The sequence below is a fragment of the Ambystoma mexicanum genome, chromosome 10, assembly GCF_040938575.1.
Source record: "Ambystoma mexicanum isolate Mex_15411 chromosome 10, UKY_AmexF1_1, whole genome shotgun sequence".
Lineage (NCBI taxonomy): Eukaryota > Metazoa > Chordata > Amphibia > Caudata > Ambystomatidae > Ambystoma > Ambystoma mexicanum.
Window position 1 is genome coordinate 376,334,561 of NC_090932.1, and position 13,220 is coordinate 376,347,780.

The window sequence follows — 13,220 nt, forward strand, 5'->3', positions numbered from 1 at the left end:
AATCCACCTTTCAAATGGGTTATAAGCGAGGAAGAGGTTGTGGTAGGGGTGCAGCCACAAGAGGCTCCACAGCCCTGATAAAACATTGAAGCTCCCATTCAATTTCCCTCCCATGTTTCCCCGATTGGGGGGGGGGTCGCATTTTTCAATTCACTTGTGCATGGAGGGAATCACAACAGAGCAGCGGGTGCTGTTGACTGTGGCGAAGGGCTACTGCATCGAGTTTCTAGAAAAACCTTGCTACCATCCGCCAAGACAGAGAAAAATGTCAACAAAACATCAGATGATTCTCCAAGCTAAAATGCAGTCTCTGGTACAAAGAGAAGCAATAGAGCTTGTTACTCCTCACAGGGTAAACAGGGGCATTTATTCATTATACTTCCTTGTACCAAAAAAGGACTTACCTGTGCACCTTGTGTTAAAACTTCGCCCTGCAAACACATATGTCAAACCGCAAACATTTCGTATGACAACCCTTCAGAAGGTAATCCCACTTTAAAAAAAGGGAGATTACATGGCAACTTTGGATATGAAAGACGCATACTTTCATATTTCAAGGTTGCCAGAGCACTGAAAGTACTTGTGCTTCCAGATAAGGGGACACGCACTACCAATTCAAAGTGCTTCCCTTCGGCATAGCCTTAGTGCCAAGGGTGTTTACAAAGGTTCTCCCTGTAGTGGCAGCACACTTTCGCAGGCAATCCATCCCAGTGTACCCTTATCTAGACGGCTGGCTGATAACAGGAGACACACCTCAACTGTGTCAGCAGCAAACTGAGGCCACAATCAACCTTTTATTTCAATTGGGGTTCTCAATCAACGAGAAAAAAATCAAGTCCCATCCCCAGTCAAGTAAAGCAATTTCTGGGTGCATTGATCCACACAAGACGCCTTAGTCTTTCCGTCCAAAGAAAGAATCCAAAACATATTATTTCAAATTCCCCATTATGTGGCCTGTAGTCAGATAACTATGTGAAAGGCAATGCGCCTTCTCGGGATGATGGCTTCATGCATCTTTTTTGTGCCACATGCAAGATTGCACATGCGTCCAATGTAAGAGTGGCTGGCGAAAGTGTGGTCTCAAGGAAACGCTCACTGGGACGATCTAGTTGTCATTTCACAATCTCTAGTTCAAGCACTACTGTGCTGGTCAAGGGAAAACCTGTTAAAAGGAAAACCCTTTCTCAACCCTGTAGTGGAGGCCACTCTAACAACAGATGCATCACTTTCAAGGTGGGGAGCACATTATTTACATCAGACTGCACACAGTAAGTGGACACAATCTTCTAGAATGACTGGCAATTTTCAAAGCCCTATAAGCTTTTCAAAATCTGTTCACGGGGAAAACAGTTGTAATCGGCACAGACAGCAGTACTGCCATGTTTTACATAAACAAAGAAGGCAGGACACACTCACTAAGTATCTCCAATCTAGCCCAGAAGATTTGGAACTGGTCTCTTAACCAGAACATATTTCTCCTGTCACAACATGTTCCAGAGGAACACAACTGTCTAGCAGACAGGTTGGGCAGAGACATATTGCTTCCCTCAGAACATGTGTGGCAGTTACACACAGACATTTTACACAATGTCTTCAAAGAATGGGGGCAACCAGATATAGATCTCTTTGCTACACAAGACAGCGCATAATGCCATGTTTATGCATCCAGGTTTCCCCAGACAGGGTCCAAGGGCAACGCACTATGGATCAGTTGATCACTGAGATTTGCATATGCTTTTCCCCCAACACCAGTGCTCAACAAGATAATCCACAAAATGCAGCACAACATCTCAAAATTATCCTAATAACTCTGAGGTCGGCCCGCCAAACTTGGTTCTCACACCTGCTCCAAATATCACTTTGCCTACCAGTCAAACTACCGAGCCCTTGCAACATGTTATCCCAGCATCAGGGGACAACACTCTACCCGTGTCCTCAAACACTGAATCAAACGTAGCAGCTGGGCTCCTGATGTCATAGAGTTTGATTGCCTAAACTTCGCTCAACGATGCATGGACATCTTAAAGGAAGCATGTAATCCTAACACAAACCATTGTTATTTTAACAAATGGAAATGTTTTGTCTTGTGGTGCAAAAGGTAAAATGTCAACCCAACTGACTGTTCTTCTAATATCATACACTATCTACTATATGTGTTACACATCTGGTTTAGTATTTAATTCTCTTTAATTCCACCTAGCGGCACTACCAGCATATTCCACCTCACATAGTAAAAATTCTTGGTGGAGGTTTCCCATTAGGTAAAGATTTGGGGTAGTACCCTTTGGGTGCACTACAACAACCTCAGCCTCCTGGCAATAGGGATCAAACCTTTGGTATAAATCTGAACTACACAGGTTGGTAGTATGGCCTAGCAGCCATGCTTATCTCAAGAGGGGTCAATATGAGCAGTAGTGGAGTTACGCAGAGATTCACAGTGACAAGTATTCAAATAAACACTGATACTCAAGGTTTCTTGATAACACAATTATTAATTTATTTACCAATCATTTAAACAAGCCTTCTTCAGAAGGAGCAATATAAAAGCGACATTCAAACACATTTCGGAAATGCACACTCTTAGGTTTCTCAGAATCAGTAAAGACCCATCGGGGATGGCGCACAGACAGTTCCTACATCCTCAGGTGACTTAAATAGCTAGGACAGTGTCAAAGAAAAGGGTTATTAGAACAAACAAGAGATCCAAAATATTCTTTAAGCAGGCAAATATTTTTGGACCCGCTTCCCCCCACCCCAATGTATAACAGAGGAGATAAGAGTCAGTCAGCAAACTAGGCCAAGCCAATGTCAATGGGCAAAAGTCTATATGGCTGAAGCACTTCTTGAAGTTGAAGAAAAGTCTTTGCACAATGTTTTTAGAAGTCTTTGGTGAAGAAAGAAGAATCAAATGTAGGGCCACATGCCGAGAGACTTGTGAAGTAGAAGAGCAAGCAAATCTACAGTGAGAGGTAAGTTCTCTCGTACTTTACAGTACCTTTAGGTTGAAAGAAAGATGCAGCTGATGACCTCTGTTCCTGTGCAGCTCGGCACATCCTGTTGTCCCTGGGCCTCAGTCGTGGGGACAAGAGGGAGGATTTCTGGAGACTCATGCACCACAACGGGACGGTCACCGACCGCAACTGGCAAGCTTCAAACAAGTGGCACTTGGGTGTTTCAGCTCCGTGTGTCTACTGCAAACCACACCACTGTGGTTTCTGGTTGTCAAAATGGGTTTTCCTTGCTTCTGGGGTCCTGCACTTTGTTGAGGGGGCTCAGGCTCGGTCAGTCCTGCTTCCTGGGATTCCGGAGGATCTTCCTGGAGCTCTTGTCCAACTTAAAAGCAACGCACACAAACTGGTGTTCCTCTCCCTGATTATTCGGTTCCAGCAGCGACTGCAATGGAAGTTCAACCAGCTCCGAGAAGGATGTCCAGGTGGCTTACTTTGGAGTTGATTGGTCACACGTGGCCGGACAGCCAGCCAGACAATCACCTAGGAGTGCATTCCTGTCTCCTAGGACACTAAGCACAGGGAGTTTCGGGTCACCTCCCTCCCTTCCTGCCCCCACCAGACTCTCTGGAGCCAAAAGCGGGTTTCACTCGTGAAGTCCACCAAAGGCAACAAACCTGGTTTGGCGCGCACAGTAAATCTTAAGGAGGACCAAAACAACAAGGCATGGCGAAAAAAGAAGACGGGCCATTTTGACAAAAATGGCACCCATGGGTGCTTTACTGTGGCTGCGAACGCTGCCTGCGGTAAAAACACAACACGGTAGTAAAAAAATAACCACTGGCACCAGCCATTAATAGAGTAAAGGGTAACGTAAAAAAATGAGAAGCTAGACAAAGGGGCTACTAAGTAACCCCTCCAGCACTCTATTGTAGGATAGTGTGTGTTGGGTCTGGAAAGGTACAGTGTAAAGTAAAGTAAATTTCACTTTACTGCTCTGGGAAACAGTACTTAATCCCAGAGTAAGGTATTTAAATCTTGGGAAATCTAAAAGACTTCCCTGTGTCACTGCATTGAGGGTGCTGTGTGACACAGTGCAAAAAGATGCCTGTGGAGTTTCTCACACTCCAAAAACACAGAGTTTAAATCACAGATAAAATACATGAGAGTGGGGAAAAAGGTCTCACTCTCTCCAGGTTCAAAATTAAAAAGTCCTAGAGTCCAGCAAATGTGCTGGGGGTCTCCAATGTAGAGAGGAATTAGCACATTTCTGAGAATTCTCCCTAACAGATCCCATGGTCAAAGCTTTCATGGAAGGGGTCAAAGACTACATCCCCCAATTTCAACTGCACCCCCAGGGTGGGACTTAAATGTCATTCTTACCAAGTTTATAGGGCCCCCTTTTGAACCTATGCATGAAGCTAATCATAAACACGTCGCCTTTAAAACTGCTTTCCTTATAGCCATTACCTCAATAAGAAGAGTCAGTGAACTGCAAGCTGTCTCAGTTCAAGACTCATTTGTAACCATTCATAAAGACAAGGTAGTGTTAAGAAGACACCCACGTGTTTCTCCAAAATGTATTTCTAAATTTCATGTTAATCAATCTATAGAACTGCCAGTGTTCTTTCAAAACCCAAGTGCAGCAGAGAGAAGCCTCCATTCACGTGATGTTAGGAGGGCAGTGATGTATTACCTAGACAAATCAAAACCAATACCTTCTAACAACCCACCTCCTTCTCCAGGTACTGCTCTCCAGTCTAGGCAAAGCATGTCATTCTAAGCAGATCCACAATGCTCAGAAGACAAATATTACATACCTGTAATCGTCTTTCAGACGCTTGCATCTGCTTAGATTCACATGAGCCCACCCTCCCTCCCCTCTTTGAGTTGAAGGTGCATAGACAACTTACACCTTTCTTCATCTTCCTGTACTGACGCATTCACTTCATGCTCCCTTATGTCAGAAACAAAACAATCTGAGGGCCTCGATGCATGAAGGACCACAGCTACAGTGCACGTCACACTAGGGAGATGATTACTAACACGCCCTGCCGATGTCCATTTTATGTTATGTAATATTTGTCATATAAGTGTTATACGTGATGCATGCCTTTGTAGTGTGTGTATGAGCAAGTGTATGTTTGATTGTGTAACTCAATGTGTGTGGCAGTATGTGTGTTATTAACTGGATGATTGTGTAAGGGTGTGAATGAGGGTGTGTGTGTTTGTGTGTGCACACATTCATTTGCCCTACTTTACATTTGGTGCACATTTACAAGATTTCTGTGTAATAACTAGGGCTTGTTTTAATGTATTACTGCTTAATGCAGTTACTATACACTGAAAGGCTATTCGGATCGTGTTGGCTGTTTGCTGTGTGGCTACCATTTAGAGGACGTTTTACACTTGGTACTGTTCTGCCCTTTCTATTAATCTTTAAGGCATCTGACGATTTTGCCTGTGTTGCGAAAGCACAAAATGTCGGCCAGCTTTGCTTTTTCTTCTGAAAGCGGATCACCTATATGTGGCTTGGGCTTTGCTGTCTTTTTTAAAGAGAGCACTCATTTTAAGGAAATCTTATCTACCCCTATTTGTATAAATGAAAAGCTATGCACTGTGAGAGACTTGTATGCAGGGCATGGGTGAATGATGAATATTAAGATTGTTCTTAACTGGTTGATTCAGTATGGGGGCATTTGTTCTGTTGCTATTTTAAGTATGTAAGAATGTTTTTTAAGAAGTGTATTAGGGATTTTGTTTTATATATGCTGTCAAGGCTGTCATGTTTTTGTAATAATGATGTTATATCCTTTTTTAAAGTTAACAATTTTGTGTGTGATTGCTGTTGACTTGTATGGCTTTATAGCAGAAATAAAGTTTACTGACTGATTGATAATATTTGGACAGGGAGCCAGTGATTAAAGAGAGTCAGAAATAGAGTTAATTCATGGACCAAGCAGTGAGAGTGTCAGTCAGTGTGTGTATGTGTTAGTTGGTGAGTAAGTCAGTGAGTTTGTCTTTGATTCACAGAAACTCCCTGAAAAACTTGTGGTCTCATTTAGTCAGTCTGAATCAGTACATTAATGATTCTGTGAGAGAATCAGAGAGCAAGTAGTTAATAATTATGAGTAAGATGAGTTAGCCGGTGAGTCAACCATTGAATATGTAAGGCATTAATTCAGTGAATCAGTGTTAATATCAGAGTGTCAGCTATGCCTCTGTGAGTGGCTTTTTTCTACCTCGTTATGCTTGATACTATTGATACTCAATAGGGTTGTTGGTTCTCTCATTCCTACTTTCTTTGGTTACCACATTGTCACAACCAACTTCCACCAATCAGTGAAATAATTCACTTTCTCTTCTAGGTGGACAGAAAATAGGGATAGTTCAACACAGCGTCCTGTTATCCTCACTCAAGCTCATACAGATCTAATTCAACAACCAATTTAGTCTGTTTGCTTTCTTAAAACAATAATTTTGATCATAATCTCTAAAGTTCCAATCCGGGTACATTATATACTAATGCACCTAGGTTGCCGTCTTGATTGAATTGTTAATTTTGTCAGAAACCAATCTGTTTCAATCTGCTTTTAGGTTTTTTAAAAGATATATAGATTACATCATTCTGATGAATCCCCAAAATGGATTAACACTTTAGACCAAAATTTAAAATTCACCATCACTCTGAGTGATAAGTAAATGACCTTATTAGATGTCACCATTAAAGCTCTGGATAGAACATTAGCTGTCTGCCCATTTAGAAAAAACACTGAATAAAACAACACTATCTTACAGTTTGATAGCTTCCTCTCGCAACCACTGAAATACAATATACTTTTTGTCCAATTCCTAAGAACAAGTTGTAACTGATCCTCTATGAATGATTTTCAATGACAGGCAAACATTATCTCGCAATGTTTATAAGGTAGAGGTTATGCGAAAACTGTATTGCGTAAATCTAAAAAACCACCTGTAATCCAGGAGAGGTCAATTGTGTTACAATCTAATCTAGAAACAAAACAGCTGAACAATGTAGTATGTTTAAACACATTTAGTGTTCTCTGCAATGATATTAAGAGACCTGTGCTAAAATCTACAACTTGCAAACCAAGGCCTCCTATGACCACTCTTTGCTTTTAAAAAAGGAAAACGCCTAAAACAATGATTAGTTAGAGCAGATAGAAATACATTCAAGTCCACTAATATGATAAATACAATGTGAGGTTTTCTACCAATTCCATATTTTCCCTGTGGCAACTGCAGGTTATGCTGCTTTATAACTAAAAAATAAACTATGGTTTTATCTGGAAAAAGAATGGAGACTTGCAATATACACGACCTGTAAAAGTACATTTGTAATTTATATTTTCCAATGCCCCTGCAATAAAATATATGTAGGTAAACTTCAAGGAATGTGAACACACAAATTATTTAACATTGGTTGAGAATTCATACCAAAACTATCACAGCCGCTATAGTACAGCATTATATTGATTACAACCATGGACCTCATCAAATTCTATGGTGATCCGTAGAGAAAATTGAACATATTTGAGCATAACAGAAAGTAAGATAGAGCATAATAGAAAGTAAGCTAGACCTGAGAGAACCATTTTGGCTTCATCAATGAAAAAAGTTGTATACTTCAATGTTCAAGATGGGTCGCACAAATAGACACACATTTTTCTAATAAGCATGCCTTAGTCAAGTAATATTCCTTTATTGCTTTATCTGAAATTAGCTACTTTATTAGGTAATGTACCAATCCGAGTAGTCACAAATCCAGACAACAGAAATATGAAAGGCACACCATTATAAGATGGTTTACGGTTTAGAAAAAGTAAGATGGTTGAACTAGAAACAGACGGGCCCTCGCATATCTGACAGAAGCAAAATACCTTGTTTACCCAAACCCAAGATTTAGATGCGAGACGCAGACGTACGGCGCACCCACTATTTGTTTCCGTGGGATTAATGCATATGCCAACTTTATGGGTTTCTTTTCACTTATAAATGTAATATGCTACAGCACTTATTTGTGCATTGATACAAAGATTGGGAGATTTGTTTTACATAAATTTAGGAATTGTTGAAAACCCTTGCACATGTACAGTTCAGCTAAATTCAGCTTTCCCTTGAACCAAAAGCTTCAAATCGAGAAAATCCACAGGGAATTTTGAATTGAATCATTAAGCAAGTATTTTTACACATTATTTTTTAGAAAAAGTGTTTTCATTGGAAATTATTACTTTGAAGATAAGCACATATGAGTAGTGTGGAAGCTGGATCGATACAGCACAGAGACGGCGAGGTTTGTTGTCTACCCACATGCAGAGATTTTTTTAAACAATTTTTCAAAAAGCTATGGCACATTGATTTATTCCTCATGCCCTACATTCTTGCCTTCCTGTTTAGGCAAAAAACATGTTTTCCAACCTGGATCTAAGAGGAAGCATATAGCATATTGCAAAGACTGAGGTTCCTCTCAAAACATTTGATCAAAATTATACCGTTGACCCTCCAAAGTAATCGTTTTCAATTACCTTGTGTATGTTTTTGTGAACCCTTTGCCTTAAAAATATGCAACAAAAAAGGGTTTTCAATAATTGGTATGGCTTAAGAATTCCTGGGAAATGTACCAAAATGACGACCACGTAACTGCGACAAAGCAGTTACGGCGACTTTGGTACATTTACTTTTGCTGACTCCCATTACTGCGCCCAAGCATAGCGGGAGTTACAAGCGTGTCCCCTGCTCTCCTTGGGCACAGTAACGGGAGTCGGGGATTGCGGGGGACAAGAAAGTAAAAAAAACATTTTTTTTTAAAAGGGTCCCTGCAGCGTCAGCTCGACCCATGTAAGTGGGAGGAACTGCTGCTGCAGGGATAGCAGGGAGTCAGCAGTGCACACAGTGTGCCGCCATAGAGGTAAGAGGAGGAGCAGGTAGGAAATTGCGGGCCGGGAGATGCGGGCAAAGTGATCTATCTGATCACTGCGCTGCGCCGTAATTGGCGTTGACATTTTCGTCGGTGCAGTTACGGGCGGCGCAGTGATCACATAGATTTTAATTCCTATAGCCTGATTTGCATGTTTGGTCTGTTACTTACAGATCATGCAAGACAGATTACCCTAAAGACGACATGGTCCTTAAATTGGTGGACAATTGGTCAAAAATAGTAAATGCAGCTGAAGCAGACGTGCAATTCTGAGCTCTCATTTAGGGCAATTCATCATTATTAGATTACATTTTTCTGTCCTTAGTTGATTTTTAAATATTTACGTTTTGATCCACTATTCAAAGAGCATATAAGTTAAGGTATATGAATTCAAGCAATTGTTCAAAATTGAAAAATATGAATGTATATTCTTGTATATTTTGGAATCAAGATTATTTATGGCAAAAGAATTTAACATGACTTACTGCATTCATTTATTGTCCTTTATTAATTTAATTTTCTCAATTTTAACTTTTCCCTCTGGCACCACTTTCTCCTTTCTAGTCTTAAGTGATGTGACATGTTGGCACCCTGGGCATTTGGGCAACAGTATAGCCATTATGACTCCACTGACCGTATGATATTCTAGGCAGCTCTCTGGTAGCATATTGCCTTAGACCTGGCTCTTCCTTCAACACCAGCCAGATACTCATTTGTGATGGTAGTGGGATGGAAATTACGAGATTGACCAGCTAGCCAGCACGTTAAGACATTGAGGGCTGAAGAAGAAGAGTGGAAAAACTCAATTTCTTCCCCTAACTCTACCGCCTTCTTATTGTAAACCTTCAGGTGTTCCCTCAAATCTTCCAAACCCCAACCTATAATGATGATCTATTATCACTCTATCCCTATCTTCTCCACATTTCCCACTGTCTGCCAGCTTCTCTGCTGCAGTTGTAACACCCACATGTTAGAGATAGTGGTTCAGGTTTACTTGCCTTGATTTTAAGTCCGAAATGGTGAAAGTTTGCTGTCAGATTCTCTTTGACCAAAGCCTTCATGAGATCTGGTTGAAAATCACGAAACATCCGACTTGAAGATGAAGCTGGAACCAGAGAAAAACATCTAGTAAATGACTGCAAAATATATCCAAATACAAGCATCTGTGTAGCAACGGCTCTGACTATCCTTTTTATAGTCAATATTCAGTATAGCCCTGCCCCCCATTCCTGACCAGTTGAGGCCAAACTGGAATGATCTGAACCAACCCTGCCTCCATGGAGTTAACCTCCGGAGTCAGCGCCGGAATGGCAGCACCTACCCAGTTCTCACTTAAGCATCAGCATTTCAGTGTTGGTAACTACACTATTTTCCCCTGGAATTGCAAATGCGGTGCGACACAGATCAATCTACTAAATTAGAAAAGGAAAAATCCATACTGCAATAGCAGGATATAAATGCTGGGAAAATATACAAAAATATTTCTAATGGAGGTGAAAGCCATTTTACTTTGTAAAAATGTCACCTATGGCGTTACATTTTAAATGGTATTTAAAGCTCAATTTGTTTTCCTTAAACTCCTAGAGAATTTGTTTAGCTCTTCATAAAGTTGTGCTAGTGTGTGAAAAGGTTATCACTTAAAAAAAATGTGTATTACAGAAATTGGACAAGCTACACAGTATTTTATTCATAGACTAACTTTTTTCAGCCACCTAGAATGACGTCAGTAGACTAGAAAATGAGATCACCAGCTGAGGTTAGTGTATTCCAAATCTGGGAATGCACAGACAACGTTTTTCTAATTATTGCACCCTTTACATTGGATAACTCCTCAAACATTACCCCTCCTACGTTTAGTGACTTAATAGAACATATCTCAGTTTTGAAGATTTATTTTACAGAAAGAATACCCTGATCTCCCCACCACAACAATCCAACACCAACATTCTGCAACAAGACACAGGCGATTTTAAATTTGAATATTATGTTTCATCTGAAATAATAAATCAAATTAAGTAAAGGTGGTCCCTTAACATAGAATGCTGGGGAGGTGGTCACTGACAGTATTCCATATAAATACAGGTAGCTTGCCTACCAACTTGAGAAACACAACTGCTTTTATCTCACTTGTATTTTTCATTCACAATTTACACAAACATCCATTCATATAAAGACAAGTCAGAGTAACTAATTATCAGTGTTTACCAGTATTACATTTCAAGAAAGATGTTTGTTATATATTTAACTTCATTTCTTCTAACACCATCAAAACGTGTTGGCATCAGAGAAAATGTGTTTATGAAATACATTTCTATGTTTTTTTTCTAACACCATCAACAAATGTTGGCATCAGAGAAAAGCATTGAGTTCACATATAACAATCTTATTGTAGGATCGATTCTACTTTAGAGATAAGGGAATTGCTGGTTTCTAATTTAGATATGTACATAAAAATACGTAGTATGGCATATTTGGCTACTTTGTGTATAGGCTTGGGTTTAAGATCAAAACTTTTATTTTTGGAAATCACAAGATATTGATTCATTTAAAAGGTCATGCAAGCACAAGAGTATACATTTGAGATGGCAATGGAATCAATACTTCATTTTAATTGGCCTTAGGAATTCACTTTAAGATGAATCCTTCCTTTTCTGCCCAATTGTAAATGACATTGGTTATTACATTGACATTATTTTCTTGGTAACAGAGGGGATAAAAAAAATACCACCCTACCTATTCCACTTTAATGGGTATAAAACTCAATGTCACCAATCCAGAAATAATTTGTGCTTGAAAACTCAGGGATTAATTTATTTGGATACTGTCAGAGAACAAAATGCCTTGCACAATCCTAACTTCTGCAGCAGACCATTTTAAATACAGTTCCACAGATTTCACATGTCATAGGTTGTACATGATTCCCTTAAATGACGTCAATTGCTGTCAGGGGTTGAACCAGTTCTTGAGACATAAATCTAAGTGCGCTGGGGTTATCGTACTGACTTTTATATTGTCTTATAAAAGGCACAGGGCAGGTAGGAACACAAACAGCACCAGGCAACTCTACCATGTATGCTCTGCTCCCAGTCTGTCACCAGCTTTCAAAATATCTCTCAGGCAATCTGGTTCTGTCTTGGGCAAGACTTCTGCATCAAGCTTCCTCTGGTAAAGGCCCTCTTAAGGTGGGGGAGAAATTCCATCAGCTACATCCAGGTGGGACCCCAATCAGCACTTCTGCTATCAGACAAGCTCCCATTGTTTCCACATTTCCCAAAAATTCTCCCTATTTCCTGTGTGTTTGGCTGTAAATACTTAAAACAACTCCACTTGTTCAGAATTACTTAATGCAGCATTTTCTCATTGGATAGGGCCTATGATAGATTCTGTTCCGATACGGATACTCCCAAATTATCCTCCCCCTTGTTATTATTGGTCCAGTGTATTTTGCCATATGATATGGGGAGGCTTTTCTCACCTCCTATCTAGAGGTGTTATCAAATTGGACTGAAATCTAGTTTTCTCTCATGATTTGTTATGGACCTGTACTATTATTGAGGCCAACATATTTGAAATCACAAGAACTTTATGCATCAGTGGACATCATTCATGCTCCAATAACTGGTAATATAAGAAAGTTACTGAAATAGGTAAATGCATTAATCATTTGCACATATTAATATATTGTGGTTAAAAGAGCTTGGTGCGGAATGCTTTACTGAATTCAACTATGTTTAATCTTCTAAATCAAGCAAAGTGTTCTAAAGTTATAACTGATATTATTATTTAATTTTGGTGCCCTTAAAATCATTTGATTTAATTTTAAAAATCTGTGCATTGTTTGTTAATAGGAATGTATCATTAATAGAAATATGAAATGAGGACTCTGAGATTTTGGGTTACGAAGCAGCCACGCAATAGCTACTGGGTTATCTCTCTGCCTCAGGTCAACATGGCCATGGCTGTATAGACATTTTGTATTTTAAAGCATTGTTTCACAAAATGAGTAGACCCCCGACCTTTTGATCTGCTGTCCTTCAAAAACTGTGAAGTGCCACAAAATGGTGGTTTGTTGAATCTAAGAGCCCTATTTTCTTGTCTTTATAATATTTACCCATATGCTCTAAATACAAATAGCTGTATCTGACCAACTCAGCCAAATGATTAATTACTCATTAACGGTGGGTCTTGTTATATAAGGAAGCTAACCTCTGGACCTTTTTCATTTGGGAATTGAGCTGAATCAGCACAGGCAAGATTCATAAAACTCCAGCTGCACTTGACCATTTTCACATGACATGTAAAATGAAAGCAATGCTATGGTGTTATTTTACCAA

General features: G+C 39.8%; 1 protein-coding gene across 1 annotated transcript in view; it reads right to left on the reverse strand.

Annotated features, from left to right (window-relative positions):
• Positions 1-13,220, reverse strand: part of LOC138491448 (gamma-glutamyl hydrolase-like) — a 304,916-nt gene that overhangs the window by 184,570 nt on the left and 107,126 nt on the right. Inside the window, exon 6 of the mRNA XM_069617967.1 lies at positions 9,885-9,991. Coding sequence (XP_069474068.1) covers positions 9,885-9,991 — 107 coding nt within the window. The remainder of the gene's footprint in view (positions 1-9,884; positions 9,992-13,220) is intronic.